At 40.5% G+C, this 25,533-nt stretch overlaps 2 protein-coding genes and 1 long non-coding RNA gene across 4 annotated transcripts in view; 2 read left to right on the top strand and 1 right to left on the bottom strand.

Moving 5' to 3' along the window:
• Positions 1–25,533, top strand: part of LOC114851109 (basement membrane-specific heparan sulfate proteoglycan core protein-like) — a 134,247-nt gene that overhangs the window by 22,345 nt on the left and 86,369 nt on the right. Inside the window, exon 9 of the mRNA XM_055506925.1 lies at positions 15,905–16,177. Coding sequence (XP_055362900.1) covers positions 15,905–16,177 — 273 coding nt within the window. The remainder of the gene's footprint in view (positions 1–15,904; positions 16,178–25,533) is intronic.
• LOC121202091 (C-C motif chemokine 3-like) overlaps positions 3,481–25,533 on the bottom strand; it is a 47,581-nt gene continuing 25,528 nt past the window's right edge. The window contains exons 2-3 of the mRNA XM_041069890.2: positions 4,413–4,524; positions 3,481–4,215 (exon numbers count right to left, since the gene is read on the bottom strand). Coding sequence (XP_040925824.1) covers positions 4,119–4,215; positions 4,413–4,524 — 209 coding nt within the window. The 3' untranslated portion in view covers positions 3,481–4,118. The remainder of the gene's footprint in view (positions 4,216–4,412; positions 4,525–25,533) is intronic.
• LOC129603804 (uncharacterized) lies at positions 21,400–23,181 on the top strand. 2 transcript variants are annotated; one of them, XR_008694027.1, is made up of 3 exons: positions 21,400–21,869; positions 22,263–22,378; positions 22,911–23,181. It is a non-coding gene; the product is annotated as an uncharacterized LOC129603804 (long non-coding RNA). The 2 variants fall into 2 exon arrangements; XR_008694028.1 differs by having other exon boundaries at positions 21,406–21,759.

Here is a 25,533-nt window from a genome sequence, read left to right as displayed (position 1 = left end):
AAAACACACACACGAGCAGCCTTGAGTTGCCGACGCTGGACGACGTGTAGACTCTTCACATCACGGGAGTGACAGTGACTCAGACGACATTGGGAGGAAACCTGGCGGTGATAACGAACCCCAAGTGTCTCTGTGATCAGCTGATCACAACCTGAAGAACCCCAACGAACTGTCAAGGTGTCAACAAACAGGTTGGAAACAATCTAACACCACTGTTCAACAGGAAGAAGAAGACATTGAATGTGTTCCTGTTGTTTTAATCTTCACTGTATATTACTTTAATATTCGCTCTAAATTGTGTGGTTGATTTACATGTATGCCTCTCTATGATTTTATCCACTATTTTTGAACAAAACATTTTACATTTCCACTTGATTCACACTTTCGCACAAATTTTTATCTTCCACTGACGCAAAATGACATCTACCAGACGAAGCAAGATAAAAATGATTGTCATATCAACTATTGCGGTGACATGTGTGACCCTCCTGTATCTCTGGAGGACTCACACATTTGTTCATTATAGATCCAAGCGCGATATTAAGGACCCTAAAGCCTGGCAGCTTGCCCAAAACTATGTAAATCAGAACCCCACAGGAAACTTATGGTTAGCGTACCTCAAGTACACATCTAAAACCCTCACAAACAATTCATGCGTAGCATGTGCTGTAGCCAGACCCGATCTCATGGCTGTGCCCACTCCCTTTAACAGCAGTGAGTGTTACACCGAGCGACAACTGCAAAATAAAGACACCGGGTGTAGATACACTGCGGACCCCAGCACTCCGAGATGTGATCCGGCTTGCAAAATGCGCGCCTTGCACAATCTAGGCAAGGGTATGGAGATGTACAGTCCTGTCACACATAAGAAAGTCGAGGTGGCCGACATCAAGATAATGGAAAAGGAGCCTGCGGCTCCCTTGTATTACACGGTGTGTACCACGTGTCAGTTTGAATGTTTTACCTCCAGCCTCGACGGAGGAGTGGATGTAGGCCACTTTCCCAATTGCCACCTGACATGGGACGTCTCCAACGCGCACGGACTTAACCCTGAAAACCAAGTGATCCGGTTTGCAGTTCCGACAAACGCGGATGCCGTCCCTTCGCCCTCGTATACCTATAGGATTAATAATGTCTCACACGTTGCCCCATCCTCCACTGACTTAGTCCAGCAAAGGAAGCCCTTGTCTGACATGTGGTGGCTCTGTGGGGATCACCCCAGGGCCACCTTACCAACCAATTGGACCGGCACCTGTACTCAGGTAATGTTCCTCACAGGGGGAATACATCTTCTACCCTCAGCTCCACAGAAACACTCACGCACCAGGCGCGGGGCTCCAGGCGGTTCCTTGGACCCCGAGCTCTACATAGATGCAATAGGCGTACCACGAGGAGTGCCGGAAGAGTTTAAGGCTCGCAACGAGCATGCGGCGGGGTGGACGAGTGCTATTCCCTTTATGGGCCCCATAATAGAGGTTAACAAGAATTCGGCCTGGATCAACTATCTTTATTACAATCAACAGCGTTTCATCAACAAAACTGCAGGCGGAATGAGAGGCATGTCTGGGCAGCTGGCTCCTACGTCTCAGATGACTTGGCAGAATAGAATGGCAGTGGACATGCTGCTGGCGGAGAAAGGAGGTGTCTGCGTTATGTTTGGAGAAGCGTGCTGTACTTTTATCCCTAACAACACTGATTCTAATGGCACTGTGACAAAGGCTATCGAGGGCCTTGAGAGTCTTAGAGACGAATGGGCTAGAAACTCCGGCGTTGATCCGTCCCCTTGGGGCTGGCTAGACCAAACTTTTGGAAAATGGAAATCAATTTTCATGTCGGCAATAGTCTCGCTTATCATCTTCATGGCCGTGATCATGTTGCTTGGTTGTTGTGTTATTCCTCTGATTAGGGGTCTCATCATGCGTGCGACATCAGCGGCGCTTTCGTACCAAATGACACAATGCACTACATTCAGGAATCCGGACACCGACTCACTCATTGATTCTGATGCTGACTCTGTAGAGGATGATGTTGACGTTGATAACGAGGACCACAAAGATAACTCCACAATAGTTTGAATTACCATATAATCTTCTACCCATTTTTGCTTAACTGAACATGTTCTGATTGAAATCGCTTACAGTATAGGCTTATTTCCCTCTCTTTCCAGAAGCTCATACTCAAGGGTTATTCTAGTATAACTACCCGCAAAAACAGCTCACGATCTTTTATCCCTACGCCATTTACATTTGTATAAGCAATACGATTAACGAATCACATGTTTGACAATTTTTCTTCTTAGTGCTTGATTAATGTGTAATCAAAAGGGGGGAGTGTCATGGGAAAAATTGTGTCTTCCTTATTTCTATGCAGTTATTATACGACTTATGATTTATGTTTTGCATTTAATATTTTATGTCTTGTCTTACTGTATGCATTTGGCATTTCACCTGTTTTGTTCAATGATTGTCTCTGCCTGATAGACTCTCGTCTCAAGCCTCCAAAACCCAAGGCCAGGGTGTTGTGTCTCCCTGTATGTTGAGACTTGGTGCTCCTTTCTCACAGATGCAGGTGTGAGAAAGTAAAAATCTTCACACACTGCGTCTGGGAGGAGAGGCCTGTAATTTGATTGGGCTAGACAGACATTCCACCCTAGTTGGACAGAGAAGCTAAAAGGCAGAAACAACTTGAGGATTGTGTGATCTTTGCATTATACCTCCGTGGTGTATGTTCTGATCTCCCCAGCTGGCTTTTTATTTGCTTCCCTCATTATTGTTATTTTCTTTATTATTTCAATAAATCGCACAAAAGGACAACTCTCTCTCATCTACTTCTTTATGGAAAATTTCCACCACAATTATTGTCAACTAGAGTTCACTGTTGTTGTAACTTTCACACTACGAATGAGGAGAATAGTGATGTTTGCTGGAGGCCCTCGTCTCACATTTTTCAAGCCTGAATGACATTCCAGTGTCCGAGCTGTAGATCCTGGTGGTGTGGATCAGTGATTCTATGTCTCGCTCATTCTCGGCGTACAGCTTGATGTCATCCATGTAGAGGAGGTGACTTATGGTGGCCCCGTTCCGGAGTCTGTATCCGTGGCCAGTCTTGTTTATTATTTGGCTGAGGGGGTTCAGTGAGTCTATAGGCTCCAGATGGACAGAACCATGCAGTAAATGGGAGGAGGGATGTAATTTGACCGGAGAGGCAGAAAAAGTGCAGTAATTTTGATAAATTCTTGAAATCTTATACATTATGGATAATAATGTTATTATTAAGCTGGTGTCTGTGGGCCCCTCAAAGTTCGTGGGCCCTTAGAATCGTCCTAACTCCCCCCAATGGCGCCGCTGAGAGGTCCTAAATACGAACACTCTAAAAGTGCAGTGGACCCTTATGTCAACACAACCAGCACTTAGACATTCAAACTGAACTCTGTCAAATAGTAACGTGTGCCCAGATACATAATTTTAGTCAGACATGTTTGTTTGACTTTTGACCCATCAGGCTTTATTCGTTTATTGTTTAAAGCTTGTGGAATGTGTGGAAAACAAAACAGCTGAGAAGATGAACACTCAGACACTGCTGTTGAAGCAACACAAACAAACAGTGACGTCTAGTGGCCAACAGAGTAAACACTATGTAGCAAAATTTCTTAGCTTCATCTTTGAAGAAGACCATAGTTTGTACACAGGTGAAGAAAATAGCTGTTTGGTCTCTAGTATGCATGTAATTTGTGTTAATTATTATTATTATTACATACTTCCTATATTTTTCCTGGAAAGAAACACACAAATAAAAACATTCCAGGTTTGTTTATTTAAAAAAAGAAACCAAACACCTGTGTTAAATTTAAATTTCAGTCTTCAAAAAAGGTATTTAAAAAAAAAGGAAAAATAAACTCTTCCGGTGCAAAACTGATAATTGTTTTGTCAAAAAAATATAAAGGAATCAGGCTTTATCTTTATTGTTCAGTTTTAATGCAGCTTATTGTAAATACAAAGCATTGAAAATACAATTCAGGCTCAAAATGACTAGTTGATTATATGTGCGAGCGCCACAAGAAAAAACATAAGCGCAAAAATGAATATATCACTGTATCAAAGCAACACACAAACAGGAAGCTACTTTATTAGTCTTTCATCCAGAAGTTCCATGATGTCTTCGACCCAGGACAGATTTGGATCCACACAGATGTGACGAGATTTTACAGTCACCAAACTGAAAAATGCAATAAATATAAATATAAGGAAACTAAATAAATAGATATAAAACAAATGTTTCCTCTTGAAGAACCATATTTAGAATTTTGACTTGTTTTATTATCGATCTCACTTTTAGTTTCCAGATAAATAAGTAAGTGTTGGACTGGACCCTGTGTGTGTTAAATATACATTTTAATTATTTCATAAACTCACATGACTCCAGGTTTCAGGCACTTCTCATTTGTTAATATATAAGACTGGATTAAGTCTTTTTTGATTCTCCATGGGTGGTAGCTCCAGCAGCACACATCAGGACCACGCACATCTGAAGAACAGAAAATAAAGATCGTGTTTATCCAGATGTTTTCACATGACACTTCTAAAACAGTCACATACATAATAATAATGCAGTTGATCTTACTGTTGCAGACCACCGTGGAAACCAGAGCAGCCGCCAGGATGCAGAGCAGGAGGATGCGACCAGTCTTTATCATGACCTGAGACGATGCCTGAAATTCAACAGCTGCTCTTTATCTGCAGTAAAGGTCTTCTGAGAAAGAGGTGGTGAGGTGTTAACACTTATTAAGGTCAAAATAGGGTTTTGTCAGTGGTGTAGAAGGAGGAGGGTGGTTGTGGTTGCAAAGGTGCCTGTGACACAAATGTTCCACTTGGTTTTTAAAGCGAGTGGTTTGACTGTAGAGGAAATGCAGCTGTGGTTGGTCCAGAAGTGAAGCTCACAGCATGATGGTGATACGGAGCAAAGCCAAATGTTGTAAAAAGCCTCATAAAAGTAATGTGAAAAAATGATCATTAGTTATAATTAGTTATAATTAGTTATTACAATTTATTAGTGAAATTAGTGTTAGTGAAATTAGGGGTTATAGCAGCTGAATATAAGGTGACCTACTAAGATGGTGATTAAAAGCATTCCCCAGCTCATTCTGAGAGTAGTACCCATACACTGGACCATGGCCTTATACTGTACCAAGTGGTGCCTGTAAACTTCTCTAGAAAGGGTCATATTAAATGCCGAAACAACATTAAAAGACTAATTTTGACGTACTCTCCACAAGTGGCTGTGCTCATGTCCCTGCTGTCATTGATTAAATACTGGGTACTTTAAATCTGCATATTTGAAAATATGATGTTGACATTCATCTGCAAACCTGACATATTGTGGGAGCAGAGTGACAGTTTAGGAAGGAACAGCTGGATCCTACATTTCCCCATAATGCAGCTTAAAAGCAAAGAGCCTCATTGACCTCCAGGAACCTTTGACCTCACCCTAAACAAGCTTCAGCTTCATTTAACGTCAGCAAACTCAGAGCAGCTCTTTCATGAGTACGTATATGTACAAGTCTTTATTGTAATAAAACTATCATTTAGATACATTTCAAGTGAGAAACGGTTGCGTGGTGACCCCCCTCTCCCCTTTGCTGATTCCACATACATCAGTCAGTTCTCTACAGTACACGAGGCTCTGGAAAGAGAAGGGAAACAATGCAAACAAAAAGACGAACGCAACACACGAAAAAAAACTGTTATTTCGAATCCTTATTTAAAGTTTATTTCAATTTGGTTTTGAGGAAGCTTTGCCTCCTCTCTTTACAAACAAAACCTATTGTCTAATTGGGATGTAACGTGACTGACAGAGTCCTAGCGCTGCCCTGTGCATAACGTGATGAAGTGACGCTTTGACCACAGTGTGAAGGCAACGTGACAATGACACAATTACAACCTGACAATGCCACGAAAGCGACGCGGTTCCACCCAGGTGACAGCTGACACGCTTTACAAGCATGTTCTGCACGGCAGGAAAAACAAGCCGACAGGGCGACTTCCACACGTCTCCCCACTTTACACATTCAACAAACATGGACATGCAGTCTGATGGATGCTGTGAGGAGCAGGTGACAGCAACCGTATGTGTGGGCCTTCAGACCACTGAAACATGGGCTAGTGCAGTAAATGCTTCAGCATAGAGGTGGGTGTGAGCAGAGGAGGACAGATGCATGACTTCTAAAAATAACTACACACATTTTGACTCAGTGACATCTGCTTAAGATATTGTTTGATAAGATTTCATTGCAAAAGGTTTCTCCTGCGTCACATCATTCCAGTATCAGTTTCGTTGCATCGATAGGAAAACTGCAATGAGGAAACTAAAAGGTTGCAACTTTGAAAACTCCACATGCATTATGAGCGTCCTTGGGATCTAGTTCTGAACACTACCTGGGTCTGCTACAGCTCAACAACTTTGGCAACAGAACACAGAACTGTTGAACAAAGAGCTGCTGCTACAACTGAGTGCATGTCATAGCTTCCTCTGCTCTGATGCAGCAGATGACTCTTGATCGCTGGATATTCCCTTGTAGGTCAGAGGTGATTCGGCCTAGGGCCATCAGCAGTTAGACTCCTACCACCACCTACACACATAAGTACACACAACGTGACGCTTAGGTCACAACCTCACCTGCACTTTGCCGTACTGAAATCAGGTGCAAACGCATTCTAGTGGGGAGAGAATCAGAAGAGACCCTTCATTCAAAATCTAGTTCACATCCCTACTTCCATTTGATAAAGATTAAATAAATGCACAGAAGACATCACACACACACGACATTAGAGACAACAAATCAATATATTAACAATACCTGAAATGTGTCCTAAACATTAAGTATTTATGCCAACCACAACAAAAAGTGTGAATACAGCTCAATGATTTGAAGAGAATAGCTCTAAACTGGACACAGTCCAGTTAGAGGAAATCAACATTCAGCAACAGCGTGCTTTAAGTGTGGTAGAGAGGAACACTGGTCTCCAAACTGCCAATTTACTGAGGGACCCTGCCCATACTGCACGGCTGAGGCCACAGAGCAGCTCACTGTCCACAGAATGATTCTGATGGGGCAAAGTGATGGGCGAGAGGCCGGTTGGGTTCACACACACACACACACACACACACACACACACACACACACACACACACACACACACACACACACACACACACACACACACACACACACACACACACTCACTGATGATGTCTCAGCAAACAGCAATGAAGAACGCTTGCAACGCTTAGATTCAGAAATGATTTGACAATGTTTGTCAAATGTAGGAGAAAAAAGGACGGTAAAAACTACTTATAGGCCACGGCACAGACCAATATGGATTGGGTTTCATGTCTCGATTCAGTTAAACTTAGTATGAGAATCACACCTAACAAGACTGGTTCTCTACTGTATGACTATTTCAAAAGGTGACACCTTTTGAAATAGTGTATGGAAGAGAGTATAGAACACCTCAGTTCCCTAATATACCAACAGACTTACACATTAGAAGGGGACATAGTTGATGATATGTCAAAGGTGTTAAAACATCACCACAAATGTTTTTCTGAGAACGCTTCTCAAGACGTGCCGTGTCCACAGGAGGGACCGCTGCAGGCTGGTGACTGGGTGTTCATCAGAGTCATAAACGAAGAGCTGGACCTCACCCGGTGGGAGGTCCACACAGAGTGACGCTGGCAACACCTACAGCCTGCAGTCGAAGGCATCTCTAGGTGGATACACAACACACACTGTAAAAGACAACAGGTACAGGCAACCGAGTAGTGTTGTCCTGAGAAAAAACCCAACCGAGGGAGGGGAAACGTCTGCCTACAAAGGGGGTCGGCAGCATTTAGAGCACTGGTCGTCTCAACGGCAGTGAAGAAACCAGCGGTACCTTCTCTCACTTACTGTAGGGGGACATTCTCATAAGGAGATACTATGAGAGGACACTGTCCAGCCACGGGAGTTGTACTAACTGCCCTTGTACTGTTGATTGATGCTAAGCTGCTCCCTGACCTTATGGAGGAAGAGGAGAGACCTCCTGATCAGTATCACACTAATTTGTGGTATCGTTACATGAAGTTTCTTGCCAAACAGAGCACTCATAACTTTACTGGAAGTTGTTGTTATGTGTGTGGAAACATGCCAAAGTCTGTCACAAACCCTGATGTACAGATTCAGCCTGTACCCACAGCGAGAGCCATTATATCCACACTTTACTTTCTCTGGTGTCACCTGATGCTTTCTATGCCTCTTTCCGAGGTCAAACGAAAGGACTAGTTCCACGTCCTCCACCAAACCAGGGTCGTAATTAGACACGGTTTTTGAGTGCCAACTTCTCCACAGACATCTTGTTTGATCATGTTCCTTTTCCTCCTCAGTTCAAGGGAAACTGTTTCCAGAGCAGCAGCTCTTCCCTTTTAAAGAATAAGGATTTAGCCGTCTCAGTAGGGGAAGTTCCCCTGAAACACTGCCAGACTGTGAAGATGCCTTGCACTCGCAGTGCCGCCCATTTCAACACTTCTGAGGCACCAAAGGGAGTTCAGTGTGTCTCTTACTATGATGGTCCTGGTTTCATGGGGACTCTCCCACACTCTGACATCAATTATGTTTGTGGACACACAATCCATGTGCATCTTCCACTCAGTTGGGTAGGTTGTTGTGTTCCTGTTTATGTTTCAGATGGCTCCTACGTGATGACACCACAGCAGACGACTTCCAAGGGACAGCGAGAGATCGACCTGAAGGAAAGTGATCGGATCTGGGGATCAAACGTTCCCATGGACAAAAAGCTCTGGACTAAAGACTAGGCACTATCCCTATTTCCAAGGTTGGGGGTGGGAACAATCATGCTAAGAGTTAAAACCATAAATTACTGCATAACTCAACAGGCATTCTGTGACCTACAGCACACATCCAATGTGCAGGCTGATGAAGATTTTTGGACCAGTTCTACTGATCATGTTGGTTCAGATGCTGATTGTGTTGTGCGTAATTCCCTGTTTGGGGGCCAGGATCATCAGGCTGGTGAATCAAGGCTTCTCAGGGTGTGCGCAGTCATGCACTCTCGACAAATACACTATACACCTTTGCAGCTTGATAACTGTGAACAGAACCTCCATGATGTCGATGGAAATGGACGCTAAGCTGTAAATATTGTGCTTCCTGCTTTTGACCCAGCCTACAATAGTATAACATTTGTTCCATGTTTTATGACGACTGCACTTAAATTGAAAGAAGTTGTGCTGTTCTGATGCATGCATAATTGTTGAATGAATGTTTCAAAGTTAAACTGGATGGAAATGTTGGAAAAATACTGCATTTAATCATTGAAACATATTTTGGTGAAGCCTCATTAGCTGTGCTATGGCCTTGAAGTTCTCTCCCTTCTACCGGTGTGTGTACTGATGAGCCCAATGCTTGCTTTGTGCAGAAAATATTTCCCACGTTCTGTGTGACTAAGCACCTCCCAGAGTGGAATTTATATTATGAGCTGAATCTGTAACTTCTCTTCAGCGAGAGGAAGTTGCCTTTGCTGCTGCTCACTCCTTTCAAGTAAAATCCTGAAGAAGGTCTCAACTGATTGTGTCTGCTTTATTTAAGATTTACAAAGGGAACTAATGAGTTCCCTAACAGTGACGCATCTCCATATCTGCATCTAACATCATCTCCATCAGGGTCAAAGGCCAAGAGGTTAAAGTCTCTCTGACAGTTTGAAGGAACTCTGGAAGGAAGGAGGGGTTAAGTTTATGTTAAGACAGCGCTGACCAACATGTTTCAGCTTCAACCTCTGCACATTTCTGGATGCTCAGCTGAGAAGAGGCAGGATGGTGGTCTGTGGTGATGAGTTGGCTTTGTTGGTGTCAGAACTGTTCCTTGTGTCAACCACTGTAATAGCTCGCCAATTACTGATGCTGTTTTTATTCGCTACCCATGAACCACTGCTCAATCTTCAATAGAAGTTCATGACAAAATTATTTACAGTTTAGTGTCCTAGAGTTTTGTCCCTACTGTTGGTGTGTGTGGAAAACTTGTAAGTTAACAGTGTTAATACATTTTGGAAATCTCCTTATTATACTGATACAAAATAAAGATGTATAAAATGTATAACTTTTTAAAAACCTGTTTCTAGTTGCTGAATGATGGTTAGAACGTTAAACGTAAGATACAGTGATTAGTAAATGTTCTGCACTTTGATTTATTGAATAACAAGAAAAGTAAAACAGTGCAGGAACCTTTTCCATGAGTTAATACACAACATAACATATGTAAATATATAAACAATGGAAAATAAGAGGTGTCTAACGTGTCTAATGTTTCATTTAATACACTAATAGTTTTTCATTTGACGTTTAGTCTGAGCATCGTACGTGTGTGTACGTGATGAAGTGAGAGGACGTGTTCATGATCATGGTTTGTTTTTTCCTTGGACTGACTGGGTTTATACATGGGCTCAGTTTTCTGTGTGAACGTTGCCTGTTCTCTGTGTGTGTGTTCTGTCCTTGTGCTTTGTCTCCTTCTCACCATCCAGACAAGGTTAACCAGTCGTAGTGTGAATGTGTGTCCAACATGTCTGATGTACAGTAAGTGTTTAGGATTCTGTGTCATACGACTTTTAAACATGTAGAGCAGCAGTAACTGTGTCTAAGTGGTGCATAGAGATCACAGTGAGGTGGAAACATGCAAAGCAGTGACGGCAGATGAATGAAGCACTGACTCTACACTCAGTACCTCAGTTCACAGCACAGTCATGTAGTGGAGACACAAAGGTGCTAAGTGTTGTTATAGCTTTTTTACTTTTACATTTTCATATAACATTAGTACAGGGATAATAACCAATAATGTTAAGATGTTTTGGGTCCAAAGTGAAACAGTCTTTCATGTCTGTAGGAAGGTTTTCAAGCAGAAAAACCTCAACTGACTGTAGAGGTCAGAGGTTGTTTTTTTTTATTAATGTGATCAAACAGCAAAAGGCAAGACATGATATAATAAAACATTATTAAATGACCTGTAAAAATCCTCAATAAAATACCACAAGGGGGCGACAAACACATCTAGTTAGAATGATGAGGAAGTGCATCGTGTGCAAGCGTCTGCATAAAGTCTGAGGGCGACATGTTACAGTGTGTGAATGAATCAGACACATCACTGTCCTGCTGCTCCTTATCTCTGGTTTGCTCCACAATCTCCCACCTGGTTAATTGGTTCTGGTTTGTGAGACACAAACACAAAATTTGACATGTTTGTTTTGTAGTTTACAGTTTTGGGTTAAGAAATAATGTAATAAATCAACAGATAATATATATTAACTATATCTTACATGACAGGCTTTTGTTAGCGACACTTGCAATGGAAACCACACCTATTATGTGTAAAGAGGAAGTGAAGAGTTGATGATGATTTTATCTCAGCCACAGTTAAAAAAGTTAAAAACTGTCAAACACAACTGAATAAAACCTGCAGCTACGCTCAGTTCAGTGTGTGTTGTCGTGTCCGACACTAAAGCCTTTATATTTTGTATTCAAATCTGACTGAGCTTTAATAAATTCAATAGGTGTAAATTATCCTTTGCTGACACGATAAAATTCTAAATATATAAATTCCAGAGATTAAAAGATGAATCCCCAAAAGAAGAAAAATAAACTAAATCCACAACAGTTCGATTCCAGATAAGTAGTGACTTCCCAAAGAGGTGAAAAGACAACTTAATCCACAGTAATAAGGTAAGGCTCTATAAAATTAGTAAACTCAAACTCCAAAGTGTGGAAAATAGTCCAAATAAGATCCCAAAATTCTTGTTATGATTCTAAGTCCCAGCAGCAGGGTCCCAAAAAATGACTAAGTCCAGAGCAGTAAGATCCAGGGTCAACAAAGAGTTTATTCCACAGAAAAGTGACAGAAGACAAGACAGACTGAGGATTTCTGGTCACAACATCACCTTATAAACCTGTTGCTCATGGTGGGATTCAGCTCCCCGGACGTTAGATCATCATCTTGACCTTTTAGGGTGTTTTTGACCATTATTTTATTATATTTGTACTCAATCATAATCCCAAACAAAGTGAAGACACTTGTTGCTCTGCCTTTTTCTCCCAGGACGGAGCAGCTCCCCTCCAAACCTTCACTTTCCCAAGCTCAGGTTACTCTAGGTCAGGTGTTTGCAGCAGAAGCTGTGCTCCTCCCACCTGCTTTATCTACGTCAGTAAAACACACTGTACTTTAATGGTCTTGGTGCTACTACACTTCTGTTGCATAACAGGGTCTCCTCCTCACACCCGTGACCCACTGAGTGCTGTTGTAGAACAGCAGGTGCCGTATTATTCTGTAACATTGTCTTCTTAAATTTTAACTAATTACTTTATAAACTTTATGAATTATTACACAAAGTGTTTACTGATGTGATACATACGTTTTGACTTCCTTTCATCCATACTGCATGATAACAACACAACACGCACAGACGCACAAATAACAGATGATTTGTTATATTATTAAGGTTTATTAGTTCCATGTTTTCAATAATTCACATTTTTTATTGCTCATTTCATAGAACATCATTGAACATTTGCTAAAGAGACAAACTAACACATTTGTGCAGCAGGAAGCGTAAACTTGTGGTCAGAGCTTTTTGAGTAAATAGGAAGGAAGAACAGAGCAGCTCTGAATCAGGTGATGATCTGTAGCTTGTGTCTTAGTGTTTGCAGTCATTCCTCTACAGCGACAGTGTGTGTGGATGTGAAGATGGAGCTGACTTTGCTCTGTGTACTGTCATTATTCTGTGAGTACGTCAGCAGCTCTGACTTTATTTAACATGGTGGTTTTTATACACATGGGATGTGACCCAGCTTCATTCACAGTAAAACTGGGAGGTTCTTCACAGTTTACTGTTAGTGTGGCTCAGATTAAACAGGAAATAATTTAACAGTTTTTAAATAACAGTAACTGATGTGATAAAACACCACCTGGATGATAAATGTCTTTATTACTGTTTATGTCTGATCATGTTTTCATCTTCGTTTCAGTGCTAAATATGAACATCTACGGAAATGATGCTGGTGAGTAATTGTCTGTCTTTTCTTCCTAGATAAATCTTTTTTAATGTGATGTTTTAATGTAATGGTTGCTCATGTTGTTTAGACATTCAGTCTAAAAACTTTAAGTTTTAAATCTGAATAATAAATGTAAGTGACAAATGAACAACATGAAGACATGTCATGAAGTGATTTTTAATTCATATTGCACAAATTTGTCTTTTGTTGTTTACCAAACATTTAGTTGTTGTTCTGTCCAGTTTCTTTTAGACGCTTGTCTTCACAGAGTCAGTCTCCTGTGCAGCGTTCACATTAGATGTTACTGTAGCTCTGTGTAAAGTAATGGTTCTGACTGTGTCTGGCTGCAGCAGGAACTACTTTATTTTCTTCTTTCTTCTGCATAATCGCTTCACACGTTTCTACAGATTGACAGGATGTTTTGTGATACACAGCAACAACAACTTAAAAAACAACAGAAGACCTGTATTTTACTTATAAACATGAAGCTAAACTGAGACCCAACGCATCCTGTAGTTTTTTTTGTTGAAATAAATTGAGATGTCAACATACAAACCTAAAGTTTAATCAAACTAAAAGCTTCTCCTACTCTAGCTGTTCTTACTGTGTGTTTGTCATCAACAGGTTCCTATAGAGTCTCTGTGACCAAACAACCCAGATGGACTCAGACGTTCAGTGGTGAGAGCATCACTCTCACATGTGAGATCCATGGAGGTGGAGACGCTCAGTGGGAGTATGAATGGAGAACAAGCAGCTCAAACCAACCTGCTGATAAAACTGGTAAAGTGTTGAAGATCAGCAGAGCTCATGTGTCTCACAGTGGAGACTACAGCTGCATGGGCAGAAGAAACCATGAGTCAACACAGTGGAGTGACAACATCACACTGACAGTAACATGTGAGTTGAGGTGTTTTTTTAACACATTTTAATGTTTACCTAAATCTTTAAATTTCTCAACCATTCAACACAAAAACTTAACTATTTGAATGAAGGGATGATGATTATTACACTATCACGCTCCTGTGCAGTGTCTTCATCAGGTTTGTAGTTAGAGGATTGTTTGCATTTGTCTTTTATGAGACAAAGAACCATTAAAACAGAAACAGCTACAGTCGTCTAGCAGTCAGTGAGGCGGCTGAGTGAAATAAATGATACCGACCGCGTTCATAATGTTAATGCCTGTTTTCACACAGTTTCAAAGCAGCCAATCACAAAGCTTTAAATCCTGTCTCCATGGAGACGCAAACATGTGATCACCACCAAAACTTAGATGTTTTGAGTTAATTTAAAGTTAAACTTAAAATTGCTCAGGTTTGGAACTGCTACTCAGTTTTAAGTATATTCTACTTCGAATCAGTACAATGAACTTGAATTTAATAGTAACTGCAGAAAACCTGAGTACATTGTATTAGACTGTAAAACACAAATATTTTTTCGTTTTGGCCAAATTATGTTTGAATCTGTGTGTAAATGGAAATTAATCATTTTAATCTCACTGTGTAAAGACCTTTTACGTAGATTAGATTAGATTGTGACATACTGTATTGAGCAGGATGTTTTACTGTTCATGTTATTCACATAAAAATCTTACAAATGATTTGTGATTTTTCGTGAAATAAACAAACAAAGGTTTGGTAACAAAGAACACGTTTTGTTCTTTTATAACAGCAGAACCACCCAAACCCAGACTGACTGCAGGTCCATCAACCATATCAGTAGGAGGCAGCGTGACACTGAGCTGCTCTGTGGACGGTTCTGATGGATGGAAATACGACTGGTTCAGATCAGCAGCTCTGATTAGAACAAACACTGAATCTAACAGTATCAGAATCACAGAGGGAGGAAACTATTACTGCAGAGGAGGAAGAGGAAACCCAGTTTACTACACACAGAACAGTGACTCAGTCACTGTTGATAAAACAGGTGAGGATCTTTGTAGTTGTTCCCTCTGTCCTGGTGACGTCAGAGAGTGACGTCCTTTAACCTCTTGGTTCCAAAGCAAAGGACACAAACTTCGACTGGGTTTTATCTGACTTTGTAGGATTTTATTCGCTGATCGTTCGTGCTTTAACTCACGTACAAAGTCAATGATTATTGTGTGTCTTCTTATCTACGTCAGCCAGCGCTTCTAAACGTTGCACGAACAGAACCAATGAATGGCCTCACATCATCCTTAAATCTGCTCCGGGACCGTAGTGCAGGTCCGGTTAGCACCATGTTATCAGCCACGTCCTCATGTTGCTAACAGCGGCAGATCCACGCGTCACAAACAGTGTGGCTCCTGGCGTCCAGTGTCTGCAGCGTCTCACGTGGCTAGCTTGCTAGCTCAGCTAGCTAGCTCTTAGCTCACTCTTATCCTACACCCGACAGTCTGCTGTGGCTGATGATGAAAGGGACCACACACACACCAACAGACCCAAACCTCTCATTCACCTCGTTAACGCCGCCTGTCGCAGAGCTGGAGACGTTTTTAGAGATCCACACACATGAATGGAGTGAGGGCTGCGCTGATGCTCACGTGGCCTCTGCTCTAGCGCCATCTTCTGACCAGTTCCAGTCATTGTCCTGACGAATGTTCACAGTAGAAAACAGCACTCAGTCAAATTAACATTTATAAACCCAAGAACAACGGATTGGGATCTGTTTTAACAGATGTTTTATCCTATGAACTGATTTACAACTTACTGCTCTCAGTTACTTTTACTACCTGCTATTTCCTGCACATCCATTCGTAAACCTTTACATAATAAATAACATTAATCCACCAATTGAAACTATTCATTGTTTCTGTTTGTGTGTTATTCTACAATGTGTGAAGTTTCCAACAAGGCTGCTGTAAAAAGGCAGCATGACTGGCCTGAGATATTCAAAGGAGAGGAGATCACTCTGACATGTGAGATCCAGGCTGGAGGAGACACTGAGTGGGAATATGAATGGACCCAAGGCAACGTAAGAAGAACTGCAGATGGGACGAAACTCTGGGTTTTCACTGCTTCTGGTTCCAGTAGTGGAGACTACAAGTGTAGGGGTCGACAGAAAACCAGTTATTCCTTCACAGCATGGAGTGATCCTCTACGTTTGACAGTAACAGGTGAGTTTCATTCATTGTTACATTTGTAATGATTCATTATTACATGCAAGACATGGACAAAACTCATTGAACCTCTCAGAGCTGGTCAGGAAAATCAGTTATATACAAATAGACTGTAGCATTTACAATTACACAAATATTTACTACAGTGTAAATGTGTCACACTGCAGATCACAGTAGTCATTTCATAGAGACTCATAATGACCCTTTAATGTGTTTGTTCTAAACTGAACAGCTTCTGAACCAAAGGCTGAACTGAGAAGTGATGAGACAGACATCCCAGTAGGGGGCAGTGTGACGCTGAGCTGCTCTGTGACGTCATCGTCTGGTTGGAAATATTACTGGTACAGACATAAATCCTCTGAGGTCCTGATCACACAAGATGGTGAAACCAGTGTCTCTCAGGAAGGACTGTACTGGTGCAGAGGAGGAAGAGGAAACCCAGTTTACTACACACAGTACAGTGACTCAGTGAGGATCAACACAAATGGTGGGTGTGACAACACAAACTGAAAAACAACAATGTAGATTAGAGAAAAAAATCTAAATAATGATTAAACCATTTACCTTTAAAATCACAAACAGTCCCAAACAAGGTGGTCGTGACTCTTCATCCCAACTGGACTCAGTTGTTCAGTGGAGAGAAGATCACTGTCAAATGTGAGATGGACGACAGAGGAGACACTGAGTGGGAATATGAATGGAAAACACCTGCAACAACAAACACACAACAGAATGAAGTCAACATCAGCTCAGCTTCTTCATCCCACAGTGGAAACTACAGATGTAGAGGCAGAATGAGAAACGCTCAACGTAACACAACAGAGTGGAGTCAATCCATCAGACTGACAGTCAGTGACAGTACGTTTTACTGTGATATACAAATATTAACACCTAATTAAATGTACGTCACCATTTGTTTAAGGTGATTTGTTTCCTCTCCATCAGATAAAGCCCAGTGTGTCCTCACAGCGTCTCCATCTTGGCTGAGTCCTGGAGCCTCAGTAGCTCTGAGCTGTGAGGTTGAGCCTCCATCTGCAGGATGGAGGTTCTACTGGTACCAGACTGTTCCTGATGGCTCACACAGCTCCTACAGATATGAGCTGCTACCTGGTAGTGAGCATGGGACTGAACAGGGCTCCTACATGCTTGATGGACACACACACACAGCAGGATATGTGTGTAGAGCTGCAAGAGGAGAACCAGTGTATTACACTGACTACAGCAAAGCAGCATTTGTCTGGTCTGGAGGTCAGTTTGTTTGGACTCTTGCTTCTTTCTACCAACGTTTTCTGAAGGAACCGTGTGGATTTGTTCCTTAAAGTTCCACCGTTGATTGTTGTTAAATGTGTTGTTGTTCAGATGTTGATCCGTCAGCGTCTCTCACAGTGAGTCCTGACACAGTTCAACACTTCACCCGTGACTCTGTGTCACTGAGCTGTGAGGGAAACTCTACTGAGTGGAGAGTCAGGAGGTTTCCTGAAGGAGGCTTCCTGTCATCCTGCTCCAACTGGACAACATCTGGATCCAGATGTGACATCAACACATCACAGTCTGGTTCTGCAGTGTTCTGGTGTGAGTCTGGATCAGGACACTTCAGTAACTCAGTCAACATCACTGTTCATGGTGAGTTTGATTGTTTTTATTCATTTCAAGCATTTGTAAAATATTCTGCATTATGTGGTTTAATATTATATCTGATAAGAGTTTTCTTCTTCTGCTCCACTGAATCTTCCTGTGACTGTGGTCCAGATGCAGGTTTGATCCTGATGAGTCCTGTCCGTCCTGTGACTGAGGGACTCTCTGTGAGTCTGAGCTGTAAGTTGAAGACAGGACAAAAAGCTTCCAGTGTGTTTTTCTATCACAATGAGCAACTGATCCAAAACGACAGCAGAGTAGAGCTGAACATCTCTGCAGTGTCAAAGTCACATGAAGGTTTCTACAAGTGTTGGTACCAAGGAACAGAGTCTCCACAGAGCTGGATGGCAGTGAACGGTGAGGCTGAAATGAGAGAAGCAGTTTTCTGTGTTATTTCATTTTATAATGTCACCTTTTATCAGTGTTCCTTTGCTCCATGACCTGGAATCTACTGTGTAAACTGTTTAATTACAACTAATAACTATTAGTGTGTGTTATGGATGGAGTTTAAGTTACACACTGTCTTTAAAGGAGAACAATGTTCTGATGTCACCAAGACTTCAAATAGTGATGCCATTATGATTTTTGAATTTTTATATTATTAATCAATTTTGTCTTTTCCCGCTAACGTACTGTATAATTACAGGATTCTCTCCTGAAGCTCCATCATTTTCTGCCTCCTTTATTGTTGGACTGGTTGTTAGACTTTCAGTGATATTTTTCTTGCTGCTGCTGCTGTTGTGTGTTTGGAAAAACATGAAAGGTGAGACTGTGTAAATTCTGTCTAAGACTTCATGAAACTCTGGAACAGTTTGAGTATAAATCTACATAATAACTCTACAGTCTCCTCTCTTGTTTTAGCTGTAAATGTAATTTCCATTTTCACAGCACAAAGAAGTGTGAGCACTGATAAAAGCTCTGCTACACAGCAAACAGTCAACCAGCTTGAACCTCAGCTTTACTCCTCTCTGCTCCACGGTCAGTCTGACAATCATCACTGTCTGATCAGTAACACTCACTTTTTACAACAGACTGTTTAAAGTAACTTTGATTCTTTTGTCCTCACTCACATGTAGGTGATATTTGTGTCTATGAATCAGTCGGAGGCTCTGGAAACAATGATGGTGGTACAGTATCATATCTGATTAATGCAGAGATTATATGACACTAAATACTGAAACAGATGTGACTTGATGATTTCAGAGGAACCAACAGATGAACCCAGTAAAACCACAGTGCTGCTTCATAGTCAATGTCCTGACAAGATAAATACACAAAAGCTGCAACTAATGACAGATCCTAGTAATAATTGGGTTAAAGCTGTGGAAACCTTTAATAAACTTTAGCATCTTTACAGGGACACATGATGATACAGAGGAAGATCATGATTACAACAACGTGGATCCAAATGCAGCCACAGGTACAAATATGAGCTTCACAGTAGTTTAGCATTACTGTTTATACTCAGTGTGTTTATAGTAAAATGCATTTAGAGGTGAGTCTTTGTAGTTTATAACAAATCAGAACCACAAATAATGTTGATGTCTGTGATCACATCACAGCTGAGTTCAGGGGGTGTGATACAGAAATAAACTAATTATTAATACAGAAAAGAAAAAACTGTTGACTTGAACATTAAGGACACTGTCAGTGACATTATTGTCTTATCATCTGCCACCTGCAGCAGATTAACTGGTTTCCACTAAAGAGTCAGTGCTTTGACCCTTGGTGCATCTAAGTTATGTTTAATGTCATTTTGTCATTTTATACAGATTCATAAAGAGAAGTTGGTCAAAACAAGAACCACAAGACAACAATGTTCTGTTAACAACATGCTGAGACTGTTTACAGCATTTATAAAGTTACTTAGTTACTAACGGCGTCACCATAGAACAAGTCAACAACCGTGCAGACACTACATGTAAAAGCAGCAAATAGGAGCAGCTTTAACATATGAGGACGTGTTTTTTGTGGTTGTGGCCCCAGAGCCAGAAGGAGCCGGGGGTCTCTGGTGTTTCCATTTTATCAAAATAATGGCCCAGCTTTCTCATTTCATGTGTCTCCTAATATTGTTGTGAGTTTTCAGTGTGTGATTCAAGTGTGATTCATTATGTTTATTTGAATATAGTCTGAAGCATTATTATGTTCAGCTCATTGATGTTAAAGTTCATCACCTGGTGGATGGAAGTTACTTTAGATGCTTTTTGTTTCTTACTGTTATTTTTGATTTGGACTATTGACAAATATATATAAACTAGAAATTTTAGCTTTTATTTAAATTGCTACTATAATATTTGTGTTTGTTTGCTAGTTATCCAGTCTACATTCCAATGTACAAGGTGGCTGTAATGCATCACAGAGAAACTGTGGGTCGCCTCCACGACCAGGTGTTCCACTGCAAACAGTTACCTCTGGCCTCTGTGTCGTCCTTTGAGCTGAGCATGTTTGAAGCAAGACATCACCAGCCTGTTCTCTGTATTTTCATTTATTGTGACTCCTATGTCACTGTTTGCTGCTTATTATAACTCATGTAAAACGTTGTTCCTTGTTTACTGTAGTTTCACACTTAATTTAAGTGGACTGAGCTTGTACAGTATTTGAGCTGCTTTGTTGCAGGTAAGAGATGAACTTTCATACATTATGAGAGGTTTCTTGAATTATGATTAAAAATAATATTTAAATTTTTTAAACGTTTTTTGATTTATTGAATAATAAGAAATGTAAAACAATGCAGGATCCTTTCCATGAGTTAATACACAACATAACATATGTAAATATGTAAACAATGGGAAATGAGAAGTGTCTAATGTTTCAGTTACTACATTGACAGTTTTTCATTTGACGTTCAGTCTGAGCATCGTACGTGTGTGTACGTGATGAAGTGTGAGGACGTGTTCATCATCATGGTTTGTTTTTCACTCAGTTTGGACTGACTGGGTTTATACATGGGCTCAGTTTTCTGTGTGAACGTTGCCTGTTCTCTGTGTGCGTGTTCTGCCCTTGTGCTTTGTCTCCTTCTCACCATCCAGACAAGATTAACCAGTCAACTGACTGTAGAGGTCAGAAGTCTTTTTTATTTAATGTGATCAAACAGCAAAAGGACACGATCTACAGGTAATAAAACATTATTGAATGACCTGTATCGTCAATAAAGGACCACAAGGGGGCGACAAACAAATCGAGTTCGACTAATGGACAAACGTGCATTCTCTGTCACTGAGTCAGGGACTTAAAAACATAAAATCATTTCATCACATATTGACCTGATTCCATGAACACGAATTAGAACATGAATCATAAATTTCAACTTTTTTCATGTGTTAAAGGTCCATGCACATGCAAAATGCACTTTTTGGACATTCTGGTACGTTTATTTGACTCCCTGGGTCACATTAAGACACTCCTGGTGTGTTAGAAGTACGCCCCCTACTTATTTCACATTTTTGAGAGTTTATCCAATCCGATTCAAGAAGCATTGTTTCAAATTTGGCGGACTGGGTACGTCTGCATTCGCTTGACCACTCACAGAACCAGCTTTAGCCCCGCCCAAACCTGGACCCCAAAACGTACCTGCAACAGTACAGTCACAGACAAAAGAAAAAGAAGTCACTCACTGCACTCTAGCATAGTAGGTGGCGGTAATGCACCTTTCAGTTGGTTGCCAACCGCCATTTAAAAGACAAAAGAAGAAGAAGTCACTCACTGTGACACGGACTGACATGAGGCCATTAGGGTTCAGAAAGTGCTCCGTTTTTGGTCGTTCCAACCAGCATCGCAGCCTTTTCATTTTACCGGCGGCGCGAGAAAGAAGAACTTTATGGATTAATTTTATTGTAAACGGATGAAGCAATTTAGAAGCATTTAGTCAGTGGTGTCGGCACTGCTACGTAAATGCTCCTTCATGTGTGGACACAATTTCACCTCCGTCTGCTTTGAAAACGAGGGTACAGTATATTTATTACTGGGTTGAGGTTGAAGAAGCGCTCCGTTCCTACGAGACGTGATCCACTTGCTCCTTCCCCAAATGCAAGTACATGCTTGATACTTATTGGATGTATGTACTCCAGAAGTTTCTTTGTTTATAATCTAGCTTCCCTCATGTGAAAGGAATGCTAATTGCTAGAAAAATTGATGCAATCAGTTACAGAGAGAGACAGTGTTGCAAGGTGCTGCCACGCAATTTGGATGAGTCCAAGCCTCTCCAGCATTTGTCCGGTTCGAATCGTGTGATATATGGTACTGAGGTCATTCACTCAGCTCACATTTTAGCTGCTAGCGTCATGTTAGCCGCTAGCGCGATGGTAGCGCAGCCTCCACATGACGTTCAGTACAACTTTGGTTTGGCTGCGTTAGTAAGTTGTTCTATCTAAGTCTAACATGTATGTTGTTGCTGTGTTGCTTATCTAGTCAGCTACTGTAGCTGTAAACGTGACTTTTTTTTATACAGGCTGACGCATCCCAGCTACCGAAACGCTATGAGGTTGTTTCTCAAACTGATGCCACTGCAGGCTGTGGACACACATCTGCCTTGTAGAAGAGTTGTTGCTCACCTCAGGAGCAAAGGTATGTACATTTAACAGCAGTATAATCATTTGTTGGCCAATATGCAGTTTTATTTGACAGAGATTTTGCATTTCACATTTCAGTAGTTGTGGTTTTCATAATCTGATCTATATTATTGTCTATGTATTTACTCTGTATGCAGTTGGTCAACTTATTTTGAAATTTTAGTCTGTTGATGGGTAATTTGTAACTCTAGTGTTATGGTGCAGATTATGTGGAAAATGTGATGGAGCCCATCTTCAATAAAGTCCTGCTGGACTCAGGTTGTTCTATGGAGGACCTTGTAAACATCCCTGTCCCACCGGCCCTCTGAGCAGAATTTGAGCAACCTGACAGAAAGGAGGTCATTAATGTCATGCCAAGTTTAACAAATCAGTACTATAAAAGCTAAGTTGAAAACGTGTTTGCTCCAAACACCATTACAACTGATCTAACTACCTCTATATATTGTTTACATTTGTGAGGGTTATGAGATACATAGGAAATACTGGTCATTTCATTAATCTGCTATTCTATTCTCTATACCTTCTAGAGTGGTGTCAAGGAAAACAGCTGCATCCTCCATCTGTACAGCAGCTGCACTGCTTCCGATGTCTTCCAAAATGTAATGAAGACAACAAAGATCCTCACATCTCCCCAGCCAACTGCCCATGACTGTACCTGTTCCACTCCAAAAATTATGCTTTCAACATAACTATGAATCCTACCCATTCATTTTGTGGTCTGCACCTTGAACTGTGATGATAACTTATCCAGCATTATAGGGCTGGTGCATTGGTTAACAATAAAGTTGGCTTTGACTATTGCTGTTTCACTGAACATTTTTTATAAGGGAAAACAGACAAAGGTTTTATAATATTTCAACTTTTATTGAGGTATTGCCACGAAAACAATAATTTAGGTATTTCACAAGTCCAACATAGGTGCCTTGTTCCTCAGGAAACACTGCCCTGATCCAGACGAGGTGGGATGACTTGAGTCACACACAGACATCGTACTGTCAAATTTATGAAGAAAAAAACAATAACTACATTTCTATTAGTATTATATTGGTATGTGATATATCATACACCTTAATATATTAGGTCAATATATATTTAGAACCAAAACTATGTTTGTAAACCAGAGTTCCCAGGTACGTTATGATTAATATGTAAATAGTAAAATGTCCTAAAATTGTTCAATTTTGGAGATACTGATTTATTCCATGCATGTGTAATTGTCTTATATACTGTATATTAAATGTGTTCTGTAATGAATACACATTCAATCATACTGCCTCCAGTCCTGGATCATCAACCATACATAACAGTAGGTTTAGCAACTGGTTCAGATGTCTTTAGGTAAGTTTTAATTTAATTAATTAATAAAAGTAATAAACACATGCAATATCTTGACGGCAACAGTTGCTGCCACACCATGCCTCTGTAGTCATTCACTGTTCCCACATTGGCACATATTTACAGACAAATACGGCAAAATATAAGCTGCAGCTTAAGACCCCATTATAGAGAAATTATTTTGACACAGCAGCAGCACGAGAAAGAAAAAAACATGTACAAATTTGTTTATCGATCTATGCTCTCAAAACAAGCTGTAGTCGTGTTATGAATATTCTGTTGTATTAATTCAGGCTGTTTATTGGCAACCATTAGTATTAGCGTTAGCAGCTAATCAAGTTGCGTATTATATAAATCAATAAATTTAATTAAATGTGAAATTTCCAGTTAGACATTGCGCAATGTACATTAGTACATTGCGCCAGTCGAAGTGTAACCACTTCAACAGCCTCCCATTCAACTTCAGAATCATATTTTGGATCAAACATATAGTTAGTTAGTTAGTTAGTTAGTTAGTTAGTTAGTTAGTTAGTTAGTTAGTTAGTTAGTTAGTTAGTTAGTTTCGCTGTTACAGTGGATTCAGTGACCGTGACTTTTGATCCCCGCGGCAGATCACGGCTGTGCGCTTCCTCAAAGGGGTGTGGCCATCAGTTTAGCTTCCGACACACTCCGAAAATAGAGCGTTGTGGACGACAGCTTAAAACACACATTTTCAGACGGTCTGTGTGGGCGATCTACAGCGCTTTTTGGCATGAAAAGTTACAGACACCTTACTGAGACATCTAGGTCCAATTCTTTAGCATTGTGTAGCATGAAAAAAGCATGTGCATGGACCTTTAAATAGCAAAGTGGCAATGTGAAATCTAAGGGAAATGAATTCTCTCAATGCTGTCAAAAAGAAAAAAACTGATCCTACCAGTAGAAACTGATGGTAAATATTTAAGTTTAATGTTGTTAAAACTGATTTAATGTGGATGTAAACAAATAATTGTTAGAATTGAAGAAGACTTTAATGTAGAATAGAATCTGTGCTGTGCTGGTAACAACACACTGGTGACACTAGTGAGGTGCAGTAGTGGTGTCAGAATAATGAGGAAGTGCATCGCGTGCAAGCGTCTGCATAAAGTCTGAGGGCGACATGTTACAGTATGTGAATGAATTAGACACATCACTGTCCTGCTGCTCCTCATCTCTGGTTTGCTCCACAATCTCCCACCTGGTTAATTGGTTCTGATCTGTATGAAACACAAACACAAAATTTGACGTGTTTGTTTGGTAGTTTACAGTTTTAGGATAAGATAATATAAATTAAATATATCTTACATGATTTATTAGTCACAAACATAAAATTTGACATGTTTGTTTTGTAGTTTACAGTTTTAGGTTAAGATATAAATTAATATATATTAACTATATCTTGCGTGACATGTTTCTGTTAGAAACACTGTTGCAATGGAAACACGTTTTACTGTATGTGTAAACAGGAAGTGAAGAGTTGATGTATTTGGTTTAACTGTTTTATCTCAGCCACAGCAGCTAAAGTTAAAAACTGTCACACACAACTGAATAAAACCTGCAGCTACGCTCAGTTCAGTGTGTGTTTACTGATTCGATACAAACGTTTTGACTTCCTTTAATTCATACTGCATGACAACAACACAACACGCACAGACGCACAAATAACACATATGATTCAATTTATTATTAAGGTTCATTAGTTCCATGTTTTCAATAATTCACATTTTTTATTGCTCATTTCATAGAACATCATTGAACATTTGCTAAAGAGACAAACTAACACATTTGTGCAGCAGG

This window comes from Betta splendens, chromosome 2 (genome assembly GCF_900634795.4).
Source record: "Betta splendens chromosome 2, fBetSpl5.4, whole genome shotgun sequence".
In the NCBI taxonomy this organism is placed as follows: Eukaryota; Metazoa; Chordata; class Actinopteri; order Anabantiformes; family Osphronemidae; genus Betta; species Betta splendens.
This window is presented reverse-complemented; position numbering and strand designations above follow the sequence as displayed.